This window comes from Amphiura filiformis, chromosome 4 (assembly GCF_039555335.1).
Source record: "Amphiura filiformis chromosome 4, Afil_fr2py, whole genome shotgun sequence".
In the NCBI taxonomy this organism is placed as follows: Eukaryota; Metazoa; Echinodermata; class Ophiuroidea; order Amphilepidida; family Amphiuridae; genus Amphiura; species Amphiura filiformis.
In genome coordinates this window covers 50,620,826-50,645,156 of record NC_092631.1, presented here as the reverse complement: position 1 = coordinate 50,645,156, position 24,331 = coordinate 50,620,826, and the positions used below count along the sequence as shown (strand labels likewise).

The window sequence follows — 24,331 nt, the reverse complement described above, 5'->3', positions numbered from 1 at the left end:
CACGCGTGGACCAAGTAGCAAACAATGAATATAAATCCCATCATTATTTTTTTTTTATTTCACTTGCAAACGACTGATAAAGAAGCCTAAACCAATTATGCCTTATATGGTAACCGGCATATTGCGTCATAGTTTTCCGGAAATTTTCATTTTGGCTGGAACCCATTTTTTTTGCCGTGAGATTTTAGTGTTGTTTGGTATCGTTGGTACTCGAAGCACGGCGACATCGAGAATCATTGCTACATGTGTGTTGATCTCCCGCGGTTGTCTACTTTGTTCCTTCTCCAAATCTTTACACTTAGCCTAGTGTAATTCTTGAATATTTTCTTGTTTTTTGGTAAGTTGTACTTATTTCTAAGTGTTTATGTAATTTTACCTCGTATCGGTGTGGCGATCTTATTACCGAAGTACTTGAAAATCGTGCGATTCGTGTCATCGTACGTCATACTAAATTTTCCATTGCAATGCATGAATGAATGAATCATTGAACGTGCGAAGTTTCCTGTGTGCATGTTCAGTGGAAATTTCGATTGCACAATCACAATATTGTAAATGAACTGATATTAAATATATTAACTATAAACATTCTCTACTCAGACACACTCTTTTGTTGGTAAAACATTGCCCGTACACTTCAAATAATGATCACAATCGTGTTGTAAAAAAAAATCAAATTGAAATAATTGTTTTATAAATCCACATTCATTTCTTTCACGATGATCATGACATGTGCATGTCATGTACATCATCAAGTGTCAAGTTCAAAAATGCCAAATCAATTTTGGATGATTATTATTTATTGATCTGCGCCACGCAGCATCCTGTTTGGCATATATATATTTCCAATATTAGATGAACATTTTTAATTACCGTAGCAATATTCAGTGATAATAGATTTTGTTTTTACTTGTTAATATTTTTTTATTTGAATTGGGAGTGGTCCCGGCCCCCAACTCAACACAAAAGTTGGCAGACCCCCTTTGCAATGATTTTTCATCCAATTTACCCCCCTTTTTCATGCAAAATCGAGGACAAAATTTGGCTAAAAACAACCCCTTTTTTGCGTTTTTCAATGAATGACTATGACTAGAATTTCAAATACGGTAGGTCCCTTTTCAATGTCATGACTAGAATTTCAAACACCCCTTTTCAATGACACTAAATATTGACATAATAAAATTACCAGATTTTCTTAAGTACGGTAGGCCTACCCTAGTGCCGTACTATTACGCTGACTTTCGTATTCGGCGAGGAGGACGATTTCGACCTCCTCGTTTGTTTACAAACAGAGAGGTAGACAAAGGGGCCTGTCAAACCTGTTCCGCTTGTCCAAATACTCAAGTATCAAAATGATGGTCCACAATAGAGACTAAATCGGTGATTCACGCAACATGAATAGGGGATTAAAAAACTGTGAAGTAGCACCATGTGCTCCTATTGTCCAATTTGCCATCAAGATTTCGAATAAAAACAGTTCAGACCCAGTACACGATAATGTCAGAAATTAATAATTTGTTCTGGGTCTGATTATTCGGACTAGGCCTACCCCTTTTATCCAACTTTCGCAGACAGTGCAAATTAAAAACGGGTCCCCTATTTCGCTGATTTCACGGTCAAATTTGCGGACAGTTCAAATTAAATACCCCCTTGCTACTGGTAAAAAATTAATCCCCTTTTCCGCATTATTTGGTAACTCTCATTGTTGCCAATTTTGGGTTGAGTTGGGGGTCCGGGGGAGTGGTTTTTAGAATATGATATCTGCAATCAATCGATCGTCGTGCAGGATGATTGGTAAACTGCTGTTAGGGACCGTTCACAAACACTTGTAAGGGGGGCCTGATGCAAAAATGTTATCGTTTTACAGACCTCGAAAATTTCAGGGCCCCTTTTTGACATGAAAATTATGGGTCAACCCCATAGAAAAGCATATAAACTCAATTTTTCCCAGGAAAATTTGTGGTCATTTTTTCAGGGCCCCCTTAGGAGGGTCAAAAATTTTCACGGACCCCCTTTTTGCATCAGGCCCCCCCTTACAAGTGTTTGTGAACGGTCCCTTATGCCTGTGCGACAATACTCAAATTGAGGTATGCACGCGCACATATATTATAAAGGATGAGAATATTGTTTTAATTTTAGCTCATCAGCTGCTGTCATGCATAGATTGTCTTGTATTTAACTCATATTTTTAAGTAAAACGATGAGGCGAAGCCAGGTTTGTTTGTTTAAACGGTCACTCCTTGTGGAGACACGCTTGATTTGGGAGTTGGCTCCCGATGAGACCAGGTTCAAACAAAATGCTCAAGCCAGGCTAAATTGTTTTATGACAACAAATAAAAATGCCAACAAATAATTTAAAAAAATAAGTATATGGTACATTGTACGTATACCAAATTTTAATCAAAATTAAATCCTACATTTACAAGGAATTAATTAACCTACTGTAGGGCTTTATATCAATCAGTCCCGTTGTTGCTATGGCATGCATCATTGCATGTCGCGATTGGTTCAAATGTCGCACGTACGAGTATTGCGTCGACTTGCACACGCTGAACTGTGTATATCGTGTCATATCACACACTGCTAAAGAACCAATAAAAATAGATTGGAGGAACTTTCTCTAGTACCGGTACCGTACATGTATAATGTTTTTTGTGTATAGTTATTTTGATGAGTCAACTTATCTTTTGAGTAAAGGTTAGCCATTTTGATTTGAACAATTCAAATTTTGAAGTAAAGTTTTAGCAACATTTTTGATGCGATCTCCCGTCGTGATTGGCTATGTTTACTTCTGAACTAACATTGCTTTGTAATGAAACATGATACCACGCTTCAGCGAATCCGACCAGATTTCGAATGCAACAGTCTCTTGCCTCAAATGTGAAGCTCATGCTCATCGGTGAGAAAATTTGTGGCTAGACTTCTCAAGCAAAGTATAAGGTCTGCACATAAGCTCATGGTACATGTAGACTAGAGCATAGAATTATAACTACGGTACTTCAGTCACTTTTAAATTGTAGCCAATTTTCAAGCGCATTATAACACTTAACAGTCCTTTGAGAAGTTTAATTAATGTTACGGAAATTTATTTTGATTCAATTTGATGACTTGTCTGTATCTTCAGAGCAAAGTTTGCTAATTTTAAGAGATTGACTATCTATATAAATAAAAGTATACAATGTAGGGAGGTTTCATGTACTGTACACCACGGGTCACTAGCCCTGGAGGCACAACAACGATGAAAATGAAATATCACCTACAGAGTGCTAATATTCCTTACAATTTACAAAGCATGGGTTTGAATGACATGCCAAAGATTCACAGAGGATGATAATAGTTTGTTTGTCCTCCAGCACACTTGACTGACTCTCATTTTTATCAACCTTTTAACCTTTCGTGCAAGTGCCAGGTATATGCTAACAATTCGCTGAGGTGTCATTCGTGTAAAAATCAGAAATTCAAAAAACACCTCTGTGAGAAGGGCTGGGCGAATGGGTGTCCTCCTTTCAGCAAATAATTGAAATATTACCGGTACGTAAATGATTGTGAATCATTGTTTAATTTCAACATGAATTAATTAATAATGTATTGTATTCATGTGTATTACATTATATCACAGACATCAAGGTTACCAGGTAATTTTCATCATGCCAAAGAAAAGGGCACCACCAGGTCGTAGAAAGAATTCCAATGCCCAGACACCTGCTGTCAATGGGAAAGCTGAGCCTGAGACTAATGGCATCAAAGATGAAAGGAAAAGCAGCGTAGCAAGTAAGAATTTCTGTATTACCCGGTACCGTATTTCCCCGAATAGTCGTCCCCCTCAAATAAACGCCTCCACCACTTTTTTCAACCAAGATGTTTCAAAAATGCCAATATTTCCATGCTATCTTGTGTAGTAAGCTTTCCAAGTTGCTCACATAATACAATGTAAGCAGCAATAATTGGTGAAAATCTGCATCAGAAACCCGGAAATGAACTAACGTCAGTGTTTCTAGTTCATAGTTCGTCATTTTAGCATGATTTTTAAGCTTACCTAATGATTTTAACAGGAATTGTCATGCTATCAGAAACCCGGAAATGAACTAACGTCAGTGTTTCTAGTTCATAGTTCGTCATTTTAGCATGATTTTTAAGCTTACCGGTACCTAATGATTTTAACAGGAATTGTCATGCTATAAATGACCTCTAATAACCCCCCCCCCCCCCGTTTGGAAAATGCAACGCTCCCGGGAGCCGTTTATTCGAGGAAATACGGTAATTTATTTATTTATTTATTTTTTTTTTTTCAAAAAATAAATTTGTATAATGTAAAGGTCTTTTTTTATCTTTTTGTCGTAAATCATCCATTAAAAAAAATACATTCAGTTTCTTGATCTCTTGATTGTTGCTTCTCATTCTCTTGGTTGGAGTTGTTCCATCCTGTTCACTTACCCATTTCTCATGTCTGTCAAATCCCTATTTGTTTGTACAGACAGGGTCGTTCAGTTCCAGTCAATTAATTTCCTCTGCATAGAAAATGCCAATTTGGTTTTGCTTTTGTAATTATTGGAGTTTATTTCCCTGATCAGAAATCAAACTTGTTCAAATTGTTTCACCAAGAGGTATTTATATAAATTATCCTCCATTGAGTACAACGGTACATGTAAGTGTTCCTGTCCTGTCCGAGTGGGATGAAGCGATGGATCGCGAGCGCAATGTTCGGTTAGCCAACTGCCAAGTCCTAGTGACAGTGTCCGAAATAAGGAAAATATGGAGGTTGTCCAGAGGACAACTAAAGCATAAATTCTGCTTGTCCTCAAAACATTTTGGTTGTCCCCAAAATGTGTCATATAAAATATACCGTATTGTTTAGGTAATAAACGCCTGGGGCGTTGCATTTTTCCAAAAGGGGGCGTTATTGGAAGTGAATTGTCAGTGAAAAAGCTTAAAAATCGTGTTCAATTTCCCGATGGTGCTCCTATTAAAAGGAGGGACTTACACTATACATGATGGCGGCGCCCACGGAAAATGATATTTTCGTGGGGAATACAACAAAATTACACCTGTAAGTGCATGGAATTAGTGAAATTCTACCATAATTAGGCAATAAAATGGATGGGAGTTGAGTCATAATAGGTTTTGTCCATTCAATTTTGCGATCGTGACTGACATGACTGATGCAAGTTTTAAGCTTACCTACAGGCTACACGATATGTCATGGAAATGTTCGCATTTTTGTCAAATTTTCGCAGAAAAATTGGAGGGGGGCGTTTATTAGAGGGGGAGCGTTTATTACAAACAATACGGTAGTGGTTGTCCAGAGGATAAGTACATATCTCAATATGGTTGTCCCTAGTGATTTTTGGACAAGAGGACATTAGGATAAGTGCTTATTTCGAACACTGCCTAGTGATAAGCTGCATGAAATGTGACTAACCCTCTTTTTTGTTTTGTTTCTGTTTGTTGAAGGCATTAAATTTCTTTTGAATGGTTAAATGTACATGTAACCATTGACACAGTAAAGATAAAAAGGCCCACTAAAAAGTGCCTCTGCTTTCTTCAGTAATGTATTCTTTGTGAAAAATGTCTTTTTTAAAATTCTACTTTCAATATTGTGATTGGTTGGCTATTTGGCTGATTATGGATAAGACCAAAACAAGGTAGGGTTTGCTTTAGGATTTGTATTTTCTACTACAGTACAACGTAGCCCTCCGGGCCATTGAGATTGCAAAGCTCCCAAGCGCCTAGGCAGCCAGCCGTGTAGGGAGTGTTTACACACCCAAATTTGTAAATACACACCCAGTTTTTGCCCACATGACCTATACTTTGTATACAAATCTTAATTTACACACCCAAACCTTCAAATCCTGCCTAAGACCCTGAAAGCTCCTTACAATTAAACTACCATCGTCGTCCATAGGGAATAGATTCAATTTTGCCAGGCTGCAGTTGTTCCTTTTTTTATCTCCTTGGTGAGAAATGAACCCCTGCATAGTTAGTCATTTTGTCATATTTAAAAATAATTACATGCTTGGTCATGTTGCTCCTCACTGGTCTAAGTGGCCTTGTGGCTTTCATAAAAAAAATTAAAAAACACACACACAAAGAACATTGCTGTATGTTTGTAATTTGTTCATCACAATTTTGTAATTGAATTACCAAATCAGGTCTCACAAATGGTAAAAATGGTAAAAATGGTGACGGTGAATTGACCAAGCAAATGGAAACCCTGGACATAGCAGCAGCAGCCAGAGCCTGTACAGGAGCCCTAGGTTCACATCCAAGCAGTAGGGATATCAAAATCATCAACTTCTCTCTAACATTCCATGGGGCAGAATTGTTTGCCGATACTAACATAGAGCTCAACTGTGGTAGGAGATATGGTCTGATTGGATTGAATGGCTGTGGTAAGTTACATGTCAAAATGAATGGCTCTTACAAAAATGGGGCACTGTCATGTTGTCAACCTATGGAAGAACTTACTTTACATGTAGTTACTAAAGACCATTTAGAGAAAGATGGAACATGACATTGTACAGGATGTACTTGATAATAAAGGTCAATAGATCAGGGTCATTGAACTTCCATCTTATACAGGACAGACTACATGGAGCTAGATTTACGTTTATTTGATCTTTCGATTGACCATTATGCTTGGTTGACCCTTTATTATTTATGAAAATGAAATACAATGAATTGTTGAAGGGGTGTGACCCTTTAGGGGCTTTATCCCCCATTTAAGATTTTAGAATCAAAAGAAAACTCATTACCGAGTTCCAGTGAGAACAAAAACATGGTGAATTGTGGTAACCACAACCGGTTACCGGAGGTATGTGCTCTCCATGGCATTGGGGATTATTTTGCATATATTTTTGCCTCTCATATCAAAACACCTGGACCAACGACTCAAACTTTCAACACTTTTGGTACTGACTTCATATTGCACTAAAAAAAGAAGAAACAAAAAGTAACAAAAAAGTTCCCAATCCAACCTGGTATGATCCTGCTGTTGGGCCTGGAAACTGGGTCCAACTGGCAAATACTACAAATCTGTTGTTGTGAAAGTTGTAGTTCATACTGAAAAGAAATGAATTCATAATTTTAATTTTACCTTTTTTAATTATTATTTTTGGCAAATTATGTACATGTAAGTTCATAAATTGCTAGCAACACATAGCTTGGCTAAAACATTTGAATGTCTTTCATTTTTTTTTCTAGGTAAATCCTCGCTCATGTATGCTATTGGCAATCGTGAAGTTCCAATTCCTGAACACATCGATATCTTCCATCTAACCCGGGAGATGGCTGCCAGCGATAAGACGGCACTGGAATGTGTCTTAGAAGTAGATGAAGAGAGACTCAAGTTGGAGAAAGAAGCTGAGGAGTTGGCCCATGATGACAGTCAAGGTGAGAGTGATAGATGAACTCGGCCCTCGAATTAACCCACGGCACCCAAGGCATTTTGCTGTGGGTGCCCATCCCCACTGACGTAATCCCCTCAAAATATGTCCTTTACCCAATGCAGTCACTTGCCGTGTCCTCTAATGAAGTTGCCGTCGGTGCACCAGCCTTGCCCCTTCATTATAAAATCATCTATCTATGTTTCTCATCTCAAATTTTCAACAGTTGCCATGATGCCCTCTTGAAATATTACAAACTGCTGGGCTGCCTTGCCTTTTCAGTGAAAATCCAAGGCAATTATCAACTTGCCCTACAAAAAATTGCCGTGGCCCTTCAGATTCTTAAAGGCTTTTACGATTTCCTTCAAATTTTAAATTTGTCATTATATACTCAAAATGCTGAAATAATACTAGTAATAATGATCGGGAATGGTTTCTGTCCATTTTGAGCTGAAATAACGAGGTAACGTGAAAGAAACACTGCTTGTTATTTTGGCCGTTTAACACGCAGTTCTATGGGCGAACTTTGCTCTGTTTACCTACAAACACAACAAATTTGGCTGATTCCATTTAGGTGCAAGTTGTGACATGTGTAAATTAACCAAATTCATATTATAAGATCGTACATTATGACTTTAATTCGAGGGCTGGATGAACTTTAGTTCCAAAAGAAGAAAAATTGTTTGCTCAATAGTTTCAAATTATTGTTATCAAATTTGAAAACAATTTCGTCACACGAAACTTTTGAGACATAAATGAAGCGATTCTGTGTACATGTAGGTACTGTCTAAATTCACACCTTATTTGGACTGAAAGTTTATTTTAAGGCTAAGTATAAGTAGGTTCACACCACACTTGCATTCAGGTAAAAATAAATGGTTTTTTTGGCTTTAAAAGTCAAGCTTCTGAAGTTCTGATCAGCAATCTTGAAATCAGGGACAGTGGTCACTTCTGCTCAGAACAAATTTACACAACCTAACCATGCATTTTGAGGAATTGAAGTGTGAGATGGTTGATATTGACCATCCATCCAGGCAGGGTTTGAATTCGTTTACAAATTTTGTGTAGCAGTTTTTGGCTAATTACTTCCATATACTAAAGCACTATAAAAAGTGCTATACAAATGCAAAATTGGGTAGCAGTTACTTCAAAATGTGGAGCAAACTGCTATGCGATACAGCCGAATTCGAACCCTGCATCTAGGTCTTGTACACTAGTCTAGAAATTTCAATTGAATGAACACAGCCTGACATAGCGTGACATATTTTCATGTACTGTACGTACACTGCGCGATATACGCCAGTGTGTGCAACTGTGTATGCATAACACAGAAGTGATTCCATAGATGCCAATTCACTCGTGATTGATTATATTAATTATTCTATCCAAGGTCATGCGTTCCCGTTGTAGTTTGAAATACGCGATATAAGATCGTGGTTGGATCGTGTACAGCTGTTGTATGTGTTCATTCAATTGAATTGTCTAGTATAGTCTAAATTAGCTTCATCCTTCATGTAAAACTACACAAAATATTTTTCCAAAAAGTTTCATTCAAAATAAATCCAGAAAGCACAAAATCTGGGTCAGTCGGGCCCGTGAAATTTATTATTTTCCCCGCATCTAACAATATCATTTTTTCACCACTCACAGAGGCACAGGATTTACTCATGGAAATGTACGAACGTCTTGAAGAGATGGAATCAGACAAAGCAGAGGTGAATGCTGCCCGTATTCTCCACGGTCTTGGTTTCACCAAAGACATGATGCAAACCAAGACGAGAGACTTTTCTGGTGGTTGGCGTATGAGAATAGCCCTGGCGAGGGCGCTTTTTGTAAAACCACATCTACTTATGTTAGATGAACCCACCAATCATCTCGATTTAGAAGCATGTGTTTGGCTTGAAGAAGAGTTAAAGAAGTGAGTAGCTCATATAAGATGGCATATTTTGTATTGTACAGTGTTGCCAGTCTTCAGGAAATTTTCTGATTTCAGGAAATTTTACTTGGATGGTCCTGTACAAATGTATAGGCAAAGTACATTTATCAGGAAATTTCTTGCCGTTTCAGGATTTTTGACAACACTGACTGGCATCTCTGATTGTAGCCTGCTTTGGATGTTGAGGACACGGTGGCTCAGTGGTTACGGCCTTGGACTCATAATCTGAGAGCTTGCTCGACGTGCGTGGGTTCGAGTCCCATTCCACCACTGTGTTGCGCCCTTGGGCAAGGCGCTTTGCCTTGCTTGCCTCACCCCACCCAGGTGCAATGGGAAGCTGTTAGGGATAGCCACAGTCGTTGTACTGATGAACCCTGCGCCACTTGTAGGCAGCAAACGTGGGTGAACCGACATATTCTAATGACGGCGGAATAAATGTAAAGTGCTTTGAGGCTGTTTACGGCATAAAGCGCTATATAAATATCTACATTTTTATTTTTATTTTATGTTTGATTATTCGATAGGAATTCAGTTTAGGCGAGAATCAGAGAATCAATTCTCGCAATGATTCTCCTAAAATTGGTTTGTGAGAATCAATGTTTATTCCTGTACAATTTTCAGTAAACAACGAGTGGATGATTATCTGCATTGATGAAATCGCACCCTTAATTCTTTCTTATCCATTTTGAAGCTTTAAAGTAGAATTGCCTGATTTAAATGTCTCAGTTCTTCCATGTATATGTGATCTGAATCTGATCCACACAGACCACAAAGTTAGAAACTTATACAGTGCACTGTATTTCCGCTATTATTCGGCTCCCTTGTATTAAATACCCCTCCCCCACCATTTTTTTAATTTTCAACCAAGATGTTTACAAAAAGCTGACTTTAATTTGTCTTTTTTCTCTTGCAGATATGCCAGAATATTAGTCATTATATCACATTCTCAAGATTTCCTTAATGGTGTATGCACAAATATCATCCATGCACATCAACAACAACTGAAATACTTTGGCGTAAGTATATTAGTGAAACTTAATTGGTATGCTTTGAGTATAAAAGGAACTGGAATTGTCAGCAAATTGTGCTAAAAAACAACCTTTTGAGATATTTGAAAATGCACCCCTTCTCTGCATCCTGGATGTAACCTAAGAGCCTAAAATGTGTGGATCTACTGCACATCCCTGTTACCCCCGCCCTTCTGCTAAGTACACCCCCAGGATCTAGCTACCAAGTGGTTTCAAATAAGAGATAGACATTTTGAAACAGGCATGAACTTTTATTTTTCTATATTGCAAAGAATTTTAGCTTGGCACATTGATGATACATATATGTGACGTGTCATGTCAAAAGCAGACACTTTTGGGCAGGATTGTAAATGGAGAAATTGCCAACAATCTGCCCGGGGGAGATTTTTTCACAATTTGGGTTTGTTGTGAATTTGAGATGTTATTAATATTTAAAATATTGTCTGATAGTTTCAGACTGGAATATAACTGGCATCTTGTATTTTTTAAGACATTTTTCTAGGTAATTCCTACTCTCAACATTGTCAATAATAATTGTCAAGGCCGATATCTCAATTTCCAATTTTATAATACCATAACTTACGAATTCAATATCTTCGCTTAGGAATGTCCGATTTCATTGGGGAAAACAGCATTGTGGAGCAACATATCTCTTTATTTAAGATATGTTAAAACCTCAAAATTGATAACCTGCCTAAAAGTGTCTCCTTTTGACATGATACTACACAATGCTCATCATCTGCCAGCTCATGGATAGTAAAATAATCATGGCTGTTCATGTTTTTTATTTCCACTTTTCAGGGTAACTACGATTCATTTGTAAAAACTAGAGCAGAATTAGATGAAAATCAGATGAAGAAATACCAGTGGGAGCAGGATCAAATTGCCCATATGAAGGTATGGCTACAATATTTAATTGACTGTCTGATTTGTCGTGTTTATTGTCGGATTAAGACATACTTCATAAATCAAGGTTATGTAGAGGGTTCCGACTGTCCTTGAATTTGAAAACACTTTCAAGGCCTTGAAAGTTCTGGAAATTTGCACAAGGTCCTTGGAAGTCCTTGGAAATTAGAATTTTACCTAAAGTATAATTTTGACAAAATTTGGGGAGTGGAGAGAAGCTGTCACTTTCGTTAATACGTGCCGCGTGGAGAGTCGCATCATGATTTTTGTGTTGTGGTAAGTCCTTTTTAAATGCTTCAAGGTGTGGGAATCCTGTATGTACTATTTCGCCATCTGTTTGTTATCAATCCAATCTAACCGAAAGCACCAAGCATGGAAGTACAAGATGAGTGCGAGTTTAACAAAGTGCCGCAAATTCCACAAATAGTTGTGTACGCTGTAGTTAGTGGAAATGGCACATGCCCAGAGGATTTAAATCATCATGAGATCTGGGCGACCAATCACAAGCCAGATCCATTTGCAGATGCATAACATAGACACTCGTGTAAAGCATTTTAACCGCAAGTCCACTTGGGATGTTTGCAAACAGAAGCAGTACAGTGACTGAAAAGATCGGTTTTATGTATAAATGCAATGGGCAGAGTATGGACAATGGGCAAGTGGACTTTGGAGAAGTGCTAGAGATATAACAAATAATGGTGAAGAATGATGACAAAAAAGGCCGAATTACAGTGCCAAGTAATCCCTTACTGTCGGTCCTTTTCTGGCAGCAGGATGCTGGGTGCGATGAAAACAACAGCCGAAGCGATTACTTGTCTGACTTCATGGAATAGAATGATGTTATTCCACATTTGGGTTACTTGAGGGGGGATATGGATGTATGCCATGAAATGCACACCTATGACTATTGCATAAAATAGGAACAAATTAAGTAACAAATGTATCATTGATACCACTCTATATGCCAAGCAGAATTCCGCTCAATGTGAGGTTAATGATCACCTCAATTGAAGAGGTAACCTATATAAAAATACAGGTTGCCCAAAATGAATGTAGAATGTATTATAGTGTTCTGGTTCAAAATCAAACTGAATTTAACAAAATTGTGGAACTCTAGCATTTTTTCTTCTTTTGCTTTTTAGAACTATATAGCCCGGTTTGGTCATGGCAGTGCTAAACTAGCTAGGCAAGCACAGAGTAAAGAGAAAACACTAGGTAAAATGGTGGCTGCAGGATTAACGGATAGAGTAGAATCGGACAAGGTAAGAAAAGGATAGTCTTCTAGTTCAAATAGAAACAGAATGAGGCTTTAAACCTCAAACACTCTTTAAAAGAATATGTGCGTTCCTGGTTGTTCAGTTTAGATCAACCCCTATTTCCAGGTCTTTTCAAATAATGTGTGGCCGTCATGGAACTGACTTATCGCATACATGTAGCGTACAGGTGTACGACGGAATCGACTCAATAATGGTGCATGATGAGTCTGTTCTGCAAAGGCCCAGCTAGCTACACCGTATATGTACTTTGCTTCCAGCGAAGTTTCACGAGAATCAAGTATTCCTCGATGGACACAAATTAGTTAACGTTTGTTCAGAACAAAGATCCTGAACATTTGTATGAATATTTGCCACATTGCTAATATTTTCCTTCTCTGTTTTGTGGAATTGTGCAGACGGTATCATTTTATTTCCCTGACTGTGGCACTATACCTCCTCCAGTCATCATGGTCCAGCATGTCTCTTTCAAATATGGTGATGATAAGGTAAGAAAAAATGAATGCCAGGCTTCACATTGCTATTACAGTAAAATACAAGAGAATTTTGGGCGGGTGATCTTGTTATTACATATCACAATGTTGTATTACACTGGTCAGGACCTTGGCGAGTTGGACACTTCAATTATCATGGATTGTGTTTTGCCATAAAATGTTGAGCTTGTTGTAACACTTTATGAATAAATCCAGATGTGTTGTTTCCTCTTAAAAAATAAACGTTTTTGGTCCTTGTTTCCAACAATTCTCGCTATTCGCAATAAGGGCGCCGCCAGCGGTTTGCGATGTAATTGTGATGTATCATGGGAAAAGGTCGACATCCAACTCCGCGCAATACGAATATTACCATGCTATTACATAGGAACATGTGACAATATTTTTTAGTTTGTCAATATAACGGTATTACACACAAATCGATAGAGAAAAAATTAATTGTGCACATTTCAAATCACATTATTAAGTATTATTGAGTATCGATTCGCGTGTAACACCTTTATTTTGACAAACTAAAAAATATTGTCACGTGTTCCTATGTAATAGCATGGTAATATTCAGTATTATGCGGACTTGGATGTCGACCTTTTCCCATGATACATCACGATTACATCGCAAACCGCTGGCGGCGCCCTTGTTGCGAATAGCGAGAATTAAAGGTCTTTTTATGACATTTTTCAGTATATATCCACGAAAAAAGCTTATTCCCAAAATTTCAGTTGATTCCGATTTTGTGTTTGCGAGTTATGCATGATTATGTGTATTACACTGCTCCATGGGCCACTGTTGTAATTTCGTTGTGGTATACCAGAACGAAATTCAAAATTGACAATATTTTTGCTAAACAAATTAATCTGCAAGAAATATTTGGTACATAAACATTATGTAGCCAGAGGTTTCCAGTGGTATAAAAACCTCAAGTTTTTTTGAGAAAAATGGGGAGATGAGGCTGTGGATCACAAAATGTCCTTTTAAGAGATTGAGCTGTGCTTCATGTGGCAAAACAGGATACTAAATTTTTATATCAAAAATGAGTGCTGTATTTTTTGTTACCAGGACTACATGCATTCAGTTAGATTTATAATGAATCTTTTCTCCAAGGAGGGATATAATTATTTATCTCCTTGCTAGAAATAGAACCTGCTGCTACAATAAATTTAATGTGTGAAGAATGATGACAAAAAAGGCCGAATTACAGTACCAAGTAATTCTTTGCTTTCAGCTCGTCTGACTGCAGGATTCTTGGCACGATGAAAACAACAGCCGAAGCGATTACTTGTCTGACTTCATTTTACATCCGATTTTACACAGATAAAATCGGATAAACAAATAAGATACATGTATACTTAGTACAAGTATTTGGCTTGATTGTCACGGTATACAAAATATACCTTTAAAAACAATTCTTAGTCAGTGGGAGTGGTCTATTACGTAGACACATAATCTGATTGGACAATCGCATGATTTTGGGTGTCGTCTATCAGGCTGAAGACGACCCCACGTCATCATGAGTGTTGATAACGCGTAACACGTTCATAGAGGTGTGCGTATGTATCGCGTTGTATGTGTAGACGCAGTGCGGAATACTTGGGACGCGCTAGCAGTACGCGCAACAAAAGATGTGACGTTGTAAACAAGTTTCATTCATTTTAGAAAAAGGGGAGTTTTTATAACGGTAACTTAATTTTTGATTTAAAAAATAATTTACAGTTATTAAAATAATATTTTTAACTGACTAAGAATGAGAATAAACGATAGGAATTTTTATTTTGACTATCTTCAACCTATGATAGACGACAGACAGGCAGGTCCAACATTTTTATCGTAATGGATACCGGATGTGCCGGCATCCACTACTCAAAATATTGGACCTATTGGACAAAATGGGATACTAAATTTTAATACCAAAAAATGAGTGCTGTATTTTTTTGGAACCAGGACTACATGCCTTCAGTTAGATTTATAATGAATCTTTTCTCCAAGGAGCGATATAATTATTTATGTTCTTGCTAGAAATAGAACCTGCTGCTGCAATAAATTTCACATATGTGTGAAGAATGATGACAAAAAAGGCCGAATTACAGTACCAAGTAATTCTTTGCTTTCAGATCGTCTGACTGCAGGATTCTTGGTACGATGAAAACAACAGCCGAAGCGATCCTTGTCTGACTTCATTTTACATCTGAATTTACACAGATTAAATTGGATAAACAAATAAGATTTCTTATCCAAAATGTTATTTTTTGTATTGTGTACTTTAGGTAAAGGGTGAGATATTTAGATATCAGTCATGAGAATTTTCAGTTTAAAAATGAATTCTGTTTTTTTAGTCAAAATTGCTGCAACTTTATTTAATTTTAGCCTGTTTTTGGTACTTTTTGCCCAATTTCACATGTATTTTCAGTTTTTTAGGAAAGTGCAGTATCATGCCTGAGATATCTAAGTAGGATCAATATATGTGACATGATCAAGGGGAAAGAGTCACATGTCGAAAATGGGTTTTACATATGTTTTTAAAGAGGACATTAAGAGCTTTCAGAAACTGAAAACCCCATTTTGATACGACTCTTCTTTGTGAAGTTATGTCAATTTATCAATCGCTGAAAACAATATTGCGTGACGAACGTCGGCGTACACTGCGTGTCAAGTGGGTGGTTAAGAGCCCCTGTATTGCAGAAGTGAATCCAATTCACTCCGATTGGCTGGTATTTTCAATGTCTTTGGATTGGTTTGATCAGTATTTCTGCTCATCCACATTTTGTATTTCAATTTTAAAATACGATTGCGGTCAGATCGCATACAGCTGTTGGCGGTTGTGTTCATTCGAATGAAATTTTTTAAATTGTTATGACTACAGTCCTGTTATATAATAAGTTGAAGCATTCAGAAGCTTGAGTAAGTCCATAGACTGATATGAAAAAATGAGGGCTTGAGCTGTGCTCCATGTGGTAAAACAAGATACTAAATTTTAATACCAAAAAATGAGTGCTGTATTTTTTTGGAACCTGGACTACATGCCTTCAGTTAGATTTATAATGAATCTTTTCTCCAAGGAGCGATATAATTATTTATGTTCTTGCTAGAAATAGAACCTGCTGCTGCAATAAATTTCACATATGTGTGAAGAATGATGACAAAAAAGGCCGAATTACAGTACCAAGTAATTCTTTGCTTTCAGATCGTCTGACTGCAGGATTCTTGGTACGATGAAAACAACAGCCGAAGCGATTCCTTGTCTGACTTCATTTTACATCCGAATTTACACAGATAAAATCGGATAAACAAATAAGATTTCTTATCCAAAATGTTATTTTTTGTATTGTGTACTTAGGTAAAGGGTGAGATATTTAGATATCAGTCATGAGAATTTTCAGTTTAAAACTGAATTCTGTTTATTTTTAGTCAAAATTTCTGCAACTCTTTTTAATTTCAGCCTGTTTTTGGTACTTTTTGCCCAATTTCATGTGTATTTTCAGGTGTTTTTTTAGGAAAGTGCAGTATCATGCCTGAGATATCTAAGTAGGATCAATATATGTGACATGATCAAGGGAAAGAGTCACATGTCGAAAATGGGTTTTACATACGTTTTTAAAGAGGACATTTAAAGCTTCCAGAAACTGAAAACCCCATGTTGATACGACTCTTCTTTGTGAAGTTATGTCAATTTATCAATCGCTGAAAACAATATTGCGTGACGAACGTCGGCGTACACTGCGTGTCAAGTGGGTGGGTAAGAGCCCTGTATTACAGAAGTGAATCCAATTCACTCCGATTGGCTGGTATTTTCAATGTCTTTGGATTGGTTTGATCAGTATTTCTGCTCATCCACATTTTGTATTTCAATTTTAAAATACGATTGCGGTCAGATCGCATACAGCTGTTGGCGGTTGTGTTCATTCGAATGAAATTTTTTAATTGTCATGACTACAGTCCTGTTATATAATAAGTTGAAGCATTCAGAAGCTTGAGTAAGTCCATAGACTGATATGAAAAAATGAGGGCTTGAGCTATGCTCCATGTGGTAAAACAAGATACTAAATTTTAATACCAAAAAATGAGTGCTGTATTTTTTTGGAACCTGGACTACATGCCTTCAGTTAGATTTATAATGAATCTTTTCTCCAAGGAGCGATATAATTATTTATGTTCTTGCTAGAAATAGAACCTGCTGCTGCAATAAATTTCACATATGTGTGAAGAATGATGACAAAAAAGGCCGAATTACAGTACCAAGTAATTCTTTGCTTTCAGCTCGTCTGACTGCAGGATTCTTGGTACGATGAAAACAACAGCCGAAGCGATTACTTGTCTGACTTCGTTTTACATCCGAATTTACACAGATAAAATCGGATAAACAAATAAGATTTCTTATCCAAAATGTTATTTTTTATTTTAACTCTTTTTAATTTCAGCCTGTTTTTGGTACTTTTTGCCCAATTTCATGTGTATTTTCAGGTTTTTTTTTAGGAAAGTGCAGTCTCATGCCTGAGATATCTAAGTAGGATCAGAATATTATATTGGCGTGTCAGACTAAGAATTGTACATCAAAGACAGTTATAGGGGTTTCTTAATTTTGCAATGTTTCACAAATTGTTGACATAATATATGCCATCGTTTGACATGAAAATAGTGACTTGACAATTCTCACATCTTTCACACCTTTCTCATTATTTTGCAGCCATTAATATACAAGAATATAGAATTTGGTCTAGATCTAGACAGCCGTATAGCTCTTGTAGGGCCCAATGGCGCAGGCAAATCAACATTACTGAATCTCATTGTAGGCGATCTAGTTCCAACTGATGGGCTTATACGGAAGAATTCACATCTACGTATAGGACGCTATCATCAGGTGAGTGGGTCACAGATTGCTTTTTTTTGTCTCTGTATTATATATATATATGTATATAAACATCTCAAAAAAAGTAACTAACCCCCCTTAAACAATGGCCATTATTCAAAAAGGGGCTATTGTATTGCAAATCTGTAAAATATGTTGGAAGCAGAATTTATTTCTACCCATTTTGACACCTCATTTGATACGATAGCCCAGAAAACAATAAAACTCCGGTCAATTTAATGTAGTGAGGTCCAGATTTGAAAGTTGCACTTACAATTTTTTTCAATACAAAAACACTCAGATATCATTACACAGATTTTCGTCCATTACACTGAATACAAAATCAAAACAATTTACTGCAATTTTCAAATCTTGGGTTACATTGATTTAAATGTACGCTGTGACGTCAATATTTAGTCAATTGGTGCAAATGAGGTGTCAAAATGTGCAGAAATAAATTCTGCTTCCAACGCATTTTACAGATTTGTAATACAATCACCCATTTTTGAATAATGGTCATTATTTAAGGGGGGTTAGTTACTTTTTTTGAGATCTTAAGCATGAAAGCATGTGTCTTCTGAGGAACATAGGCCCTTGTTACATGTATGTCTTTGCAGGCTCAGAAATCTGGTGCAAATCGATTTGTGCAAATATTCTTGTTAAACTGCAACTGAGCAAATCCGTGTGGATTCAGGTAAACATTGATAGTTTACAGCAAGAAAAAAGATATACTCGTGTAGCATCGAGTTTGACTCCCAGTTTGACTGCTTATACTTATACATTTTTTAAGCCGCTGAACCCCACAAATTGTGAATTATGGTATAATTTATTTCAATCATTAATATAAAACAATACTGATTTGAGTGGGCATTTTAACAGCAAAACAGCCATTGTGTGGAAAGACTACTCAAACATGATTCCTTGGGATTGCTTGCAGTGTTGTTAGTGCAGAAAGGGACGGACCTCTCTCAAGTAGGGTTGGTTTTTTGCAAACATATTTTCTAAAAATGTTTGGCCCCAAAAACGGCTACACAATTCTAGCAAAATTTGACAAAAAGAATTTCTCCAAAACGTAAATTCTTGGTCGGTCGGGCCTGTCACCGTATGGCTTTAAGTCTGACCCCAAACTAGGCACGTAGAACAGGGTTTTTTTTGTCCCCTAAGGTACAATATTTTATAATGAATTTACATTTGTGTGTGCGCAAGTAGTTGATGGTTATAAAAAAAATTATAACAAGGAGACAAAATTTAACAAAATCCAACTGAAATTTAATAGAGTAATTTTAGTCTGTAGTGATTTAGTAGCAGTTTTGTGAAAACTAATGGAAACCACTTTACTGCTGTATATGTGTACTGAATGATTTACATAACCCTAATATGTAGTGATTTGTTTTACAGCATTTACAAGATCTTTTGGACCTAGACATGAGTGCCTTGGATTGGATGTTGAAACACTTCCCAGACATCAAGGAAAGAGAAGAGATGAGGAGAATCATCGGTCGCTATGGACTCACAGGAAAACAACAGGTGAATGAATAGACATGGTTGTTCATTTCTTATTTGGTAACACAATTAAGGCTAGAAGATTTGATTTAAGGGAAGGGGTATGAGCGTTTGGACAGTATTTATTGTGGGACATTAGAGCACATCAGACATATCAAATTGCATTCTGAATCGAAGAATGTCCTTCTGATATCAAATAATTTTGATTTTTGAAATTAGCAATGTAATACACATTTTATGGCAAATCATAAAAAATTGATATTTTTTTTATATTTAACAGTACTCGAAGTAAACTTTATAAATCTGATGATTTATACTTAAAGTGTATGTAGGTGGGATGAAAAGCCGACGATCAATTGAAAATTTTGACCTTTTGTAGTGAAGATACGGATTTTTTCCCAAAACACAAAAAAATTAGGTCTTTTTGGGAAAAAATCCATATCTTCAATATGAAAGGTCAAAATTTTCAATTGATCGTCGGCTTTTCCTCCCAGCTACATACACTTTAAGAATATAGGCACTATCATTAGATTGATAAAATTTACTTCAAGGACTGTTATATATCAAAATTTGAAAAATATCAAATTTTAATAATTTGTCATAAAATTTATATTATATCGTGAATTTCAAAAAATGAAAATTATTTGATATCAGAAAGACATGCTTCGTATTCAGAATGCAATTCAATACGTCTGAGGTGCTCTCATGTCCCACAAAAAATACTGTCGAAATGCCATAAACGCTCATTCTAGATCTCTTAAGGCTAGAAGATTTGATTTAAGTTACTTACCGTATTTTGTCAAATAGTCGCCCCCCTCAAATAAATGCCCCCCGCCACTTTTTTCAACCAAGATGTTTCAAAAATGCCGATATTTCCATGCTATCTTGTGTAGTAAGCTTACCAAGTTGCCCACATGGTCGATAATAGCGTCAATGATTGGCGAAAATCTGGATTGGAAACCCGGAAGTGAACCAGAAGTCAGTGTTTCTAGTTCATAGTTCGTCATTTTAGCGGGAGTTTTAAGTTTACCTAATGATTTTAACAGGAATTATAGTTCTAAAATTAACCTTGAATAAACGCCCCCCCCCCCAGGAAAATGTATCGCCCCGGGGACGAAATACGGTATACCGTATTGTTTGTAATAAACGCTCCCCTCTAATAACGCCCCCTTCAATTTTTCTGTGAAAAATTGACAAAAAATGCGAACATTTCCATGACATATCGTGTAGGTAAGCTTAAAACTTGCATCAGTCATGTCAGTCACGATCGCTAAATTGAATGGACAAAACCTATTATGACTCAACTCCCATCCATTTCATTGCCTTATTATGGTAGAATTTCACTAATTCCATGCACTTACAGGTGTAATTTTGTTGTATTCCCCACAAAAATATCATTTTCCGTGGGCGCCGCCATCATGTATAGTGTAAATCCCTCCTTTTAATAGGAGCACCATCGGGAAATTGAACACGATTTTTAAGCTTTTTTCACTGACAATTCGCTTCCAATAAACGCCCCCCTTTTGGAAAAATGCAACGCCCCCGGGGCGTTTATTACAAACAATACGGTATGTGTGGATTATTTTAGGTTCACCTTTGTTTCAATGGTACATTTTGATGCAGAGCATGACATATATCTACATGTAATGCGCAATTTCTGTGAAAACTAAACTCATTTAAAAAAACGGTATTTACATCATTACATGTGTGTGCAAATTGCAAGTATATGAAAAGAGTGGTATTTGAGGACACTATCACCTCAGTTTTAGGCCTGTAGTAAAAAACCAAAAAAAAAGAGCTTGTTTTCATAAAATTTCAAACATGGGGTATGTCATGCAAGTAGTTCGCTTGTCCTAAAACATAAATGTTGTCAAAAATGGGGTTTTCATGAAAGAAATGGATCAATCAAAACATAAAAAACATAACTTCTGTTGGTTTTTCATTCCAGATTTGCCCAATTCGTAATCTTTCCGATGGACAGCGTTGTCGAGTCATCTTTGCCTGGCTGGCATTCTCTGCACCACATATGCTGCTACTTGACGAACCTACGAACCATTTGGATATAGAAACCATAGATGCTTTAGCAGAAGCCATCAACGGGTTTGACGGTGGATTAGTTCTAGTTAGCCACGACTTCAGACTTATTAACCAGGTAAGTGGGCAGACTAGAGTTTAAAGTTAGTTTTAAATCATTGTTAAAAGGAGAATATCACGCCGCCAATAGATTTTTTTTTTTTAAATTTTTTTTTGTTGCCGCCAATAGATGCCCTGTGTTACTTTTAAAATCATCATGAGAATGTGAGTTTCAAAATCATGCAGAGGAATGATGTCGCAGAAAAGGTTTTTGCCCTCGCTTCCAAAAGCAAAATAGTGAGATTTTTTACACCACCAGAAAGATAACTGATACAAAGTTGTTAACCCCTAAACAAGGACACATGTGTGACATAGCAAGGGATTATGTGCCACAATTACTTCTGTGTGGGATCTGACCAAAAAAGGGGGTCATTCAGTGACACTGGGAAAAATTTTGGGTCAAGATATTAAAGGTGATAAAAAGTTTTCAAAAATTCATCCATAATTTGAAAATTTTTTGAAAAATTTTAGGAAAAATACTGAAAAAACGGGGTCATTTAGTGAGAGATTATCAGAAATTTCCCAAAATTTTTTTGAAAAAAAGGGAGTCTTTTGGTGACAAGAAAACAAAAAAGGGGGTCATTGGGTGAGAGGGAGCTCAGTAAAATAAAAAAGGGGGTCATTGAGTGAGTGGTGGTCAATGTGGCCGCACATCCCCGTCGCCCATTTTTAGTGAGTGCCCCCCGGGGTGTGCATCATAGGTCACTTTCGCACAACACCCATTATTTGCACACTGCATGATTTTGCTCTTTTGTAATTGGTTGCTTAAGCTGAATTTATACTCAATTGCTTTTGCAGAAAAGCGATTCTCACGCATACTCAGTGTTTACTTCCACTTACAAAATCGTTGAGGCAAAGATGACGTCGCTTTTCCAAGAAAGAAACCTCAACTTACAAACGATATCGCTTGACACATGAATACATCAACCAATCATTTCCTATCAAATGGATCTATTATTTTGCTAATTAATTTACCTTTCTCGATTATTAACTTTCGGTGATGAATTAATTGAAAACAATAATTATTAACAGCAATGGATGTTCTAAAAATGTATTTTCTGGCATTTAGAGTATTTTAATTGTCGTCTGCAATCGCTATCGCTGAATTTATACTCAATTGCTTTTGCAGAAAAGCGATTCTCACGCATACTCAGTGTTTACTTCCACTTACAAAATCGTTGAGGCAAAGATGACGTCGCTTTTCCAAGAAAGAAACCTCAACTTACAAACGATATCGCTTGACACATGAATGCATCAACCAATCATTTCCTATCAAATGGATCTATTATTTTGCTAATTAATTTACCTTTCTCGATTATTAACTTTCGGTGATGAATTAATTGAAAACAATAATTATTAACAGCAATGGATGTTCTAAAAATGTATTTTCTGGCATTTAGAGTATTTTAATTGTCGTCTGCAATCGCTATCGCTGTGATACATATAAATGTAAAAACGACGAGTGATGTATCGTACAATTCGGCGATTGCCCATCGCTTTCCAAAAGCGGTGCATCGCAATCGCCTGGCAATTGAGTATAAACTCAGCTTAAGTCTGATTTTGCCCATTTGATTTTTTGAAGGGGCAAAAGCTGCAAGTATTAATGCATTTTTCCCTTTTTCTTCTTTTTCCCATATTTAGGTAGCAGAAGAGATTTGGGTGTGTGAAAAACAGTGTGTGACAAAATGGACGGGTGACATTCTATCGTACAAGGAGACACTCAAGAAAAAGATCTTGAAGGAGAATGCTAAAATGGCCAAAATGAATGGCGGTAAAAAAAAATAAATGCCATTTAGATTTAACATTTGGAAATTCTTGGGGGGGGGGGGGAGGTGAATTGAACATTTTTTGGAAATTATAAGATTAAATTCAAATTTTATGTCACTTTTGGAGACTCAAAAAGTTATTTGAGTAAAAGATTCTATGATTTTGGAAATGTGAGTAATCAATTATGTCCAAAACATGAGCAACTAAAATTTGAAATTCATTTGTCCCAAGTAAGGTCAATGTTGCTTTAATGCAGGTACATGTTGCATCAAAGGGCGGCAGTCAGAAATTATTGAAAGAGGTTGATCTAAACAACATCACCTTATCTTATATTTAAATATATTGAATATTTATTATCAAAGTCAAACTATATGTAAAAAACATGCCAAGTCAGATGTCATTGTTGGAGAAGATTTTTGTGAAAAATCAAGTTATTGTATTAACCTTTTAAGTGTACACAAATATATGCACAGGGTCATATAATTTTATTGTACATGGAGGTATCCACAAAAACAACATGTATCTCTAAGAATTATATGTGCAAGAACTTTATTTTATTTAAAAAAAAATATGCAAATTGCTGCTGAGCTACTGTATGTAAGGTGTAGTATTATTTAATATCTATAAAATATTATTGAAGCCTGTTGTCAACAAAATACACTGGATCTATAACCTATTCCAGCTCCAGTGACACCTCATGCATATTGTCCTGGATAGGATATGTTGTTCATCACCTGAGTGGCATGTGTTGATGATAGCTAGCACTGCTTAAGTGCTGTATTGATTTTTCAAAGTAAACTAATACCGATTACAATACTAAGCATCCGAAGGTCCAAGGAAATTAGCAAGGTGGCACTAAAGCTAGAAGAGATAATAGTAGGAATCCAACAGTCTTTAAAATGTGGCCCCACAGGCCAAACCACAGTGTATATCGAGGGTCGAGAACCAGCCTTAACTCACAATGCCCTGCTCCCACAAAATGAGCATGAACTCGCCAGGATACTATAGAAGATACAGTCCATTAAACTTGACAAAATTGCAATAGAAAACGAAAGAAATTCTGGAAGAAATTGA

General features: G+C 36.6%; 1 protein-coding gene across 1 annotated transcript; it reads left to right on the top strand.

Annotated features, from left to right (window-relative positions):
- The first annotated feature begins 203 nt into the window (after window positions 1-203).
- On the top strand, window positions 204-23,844 carry LOC140151024 (ATP-binding cassette sub-family F member 2-like). The gene is made up of 13 exons (XM_072173212.1): window positions 204-337; window positions 3,617-3,768; window positions 6,147-6,386; window positions 7,198-7,386; window positions 9,030-9,297; window positions 10,229-10,331; window positions 11,145-11,240; window positions 12,392-12,511; window positions 12,922-13,011; window positions 17,693-17,866; window positions 19,253-19,381; window positions 21,306-21,509; window positions 23,132-23,844. The coding sequence occupies exons 2-13, from the start codon at window positions 3,645-3,647 to the stop codon at window positions 23,273-23,275; spliced, it is 1,881 nt and encodes a 626-aa protein (XP_072029313.1). The 5' UTR covers window positions 204-337; window positions 3,617-3,644; the 3' UTR covers window positions 23,276-23,844.
- Window positions 23,845-24,331: the final 487 nt, after the last annotated feature.

What these genes read in the sequence shown, in the direction of transcription:
- LOC140151024 (XM_072173212.1), top strand. Translation starts at nt 3,645, where the DNA reads ATGCCAAAGAAAAGGGCACCACCAGGTCGTAGAAAGAATTCCAATGCC. An exon ending in GATTGGATTGAATGGCTGTG is followed by an intron (nt 6,387 to 7,197) that starts GTAAGTTACATG and finishes TTTTTTTTCTAG; the next exon opens with GTAAATCCTCGCTCATGTAT. An exon ending in ATCAAATTGCCCATATGAAG is followed by an intron (nt 11,241 to 12,391) that starts GTATGGCTACAA and finishes TTTGCTTTTTAG; the next exon opens with AACTATATAGCCCGGTTTGG.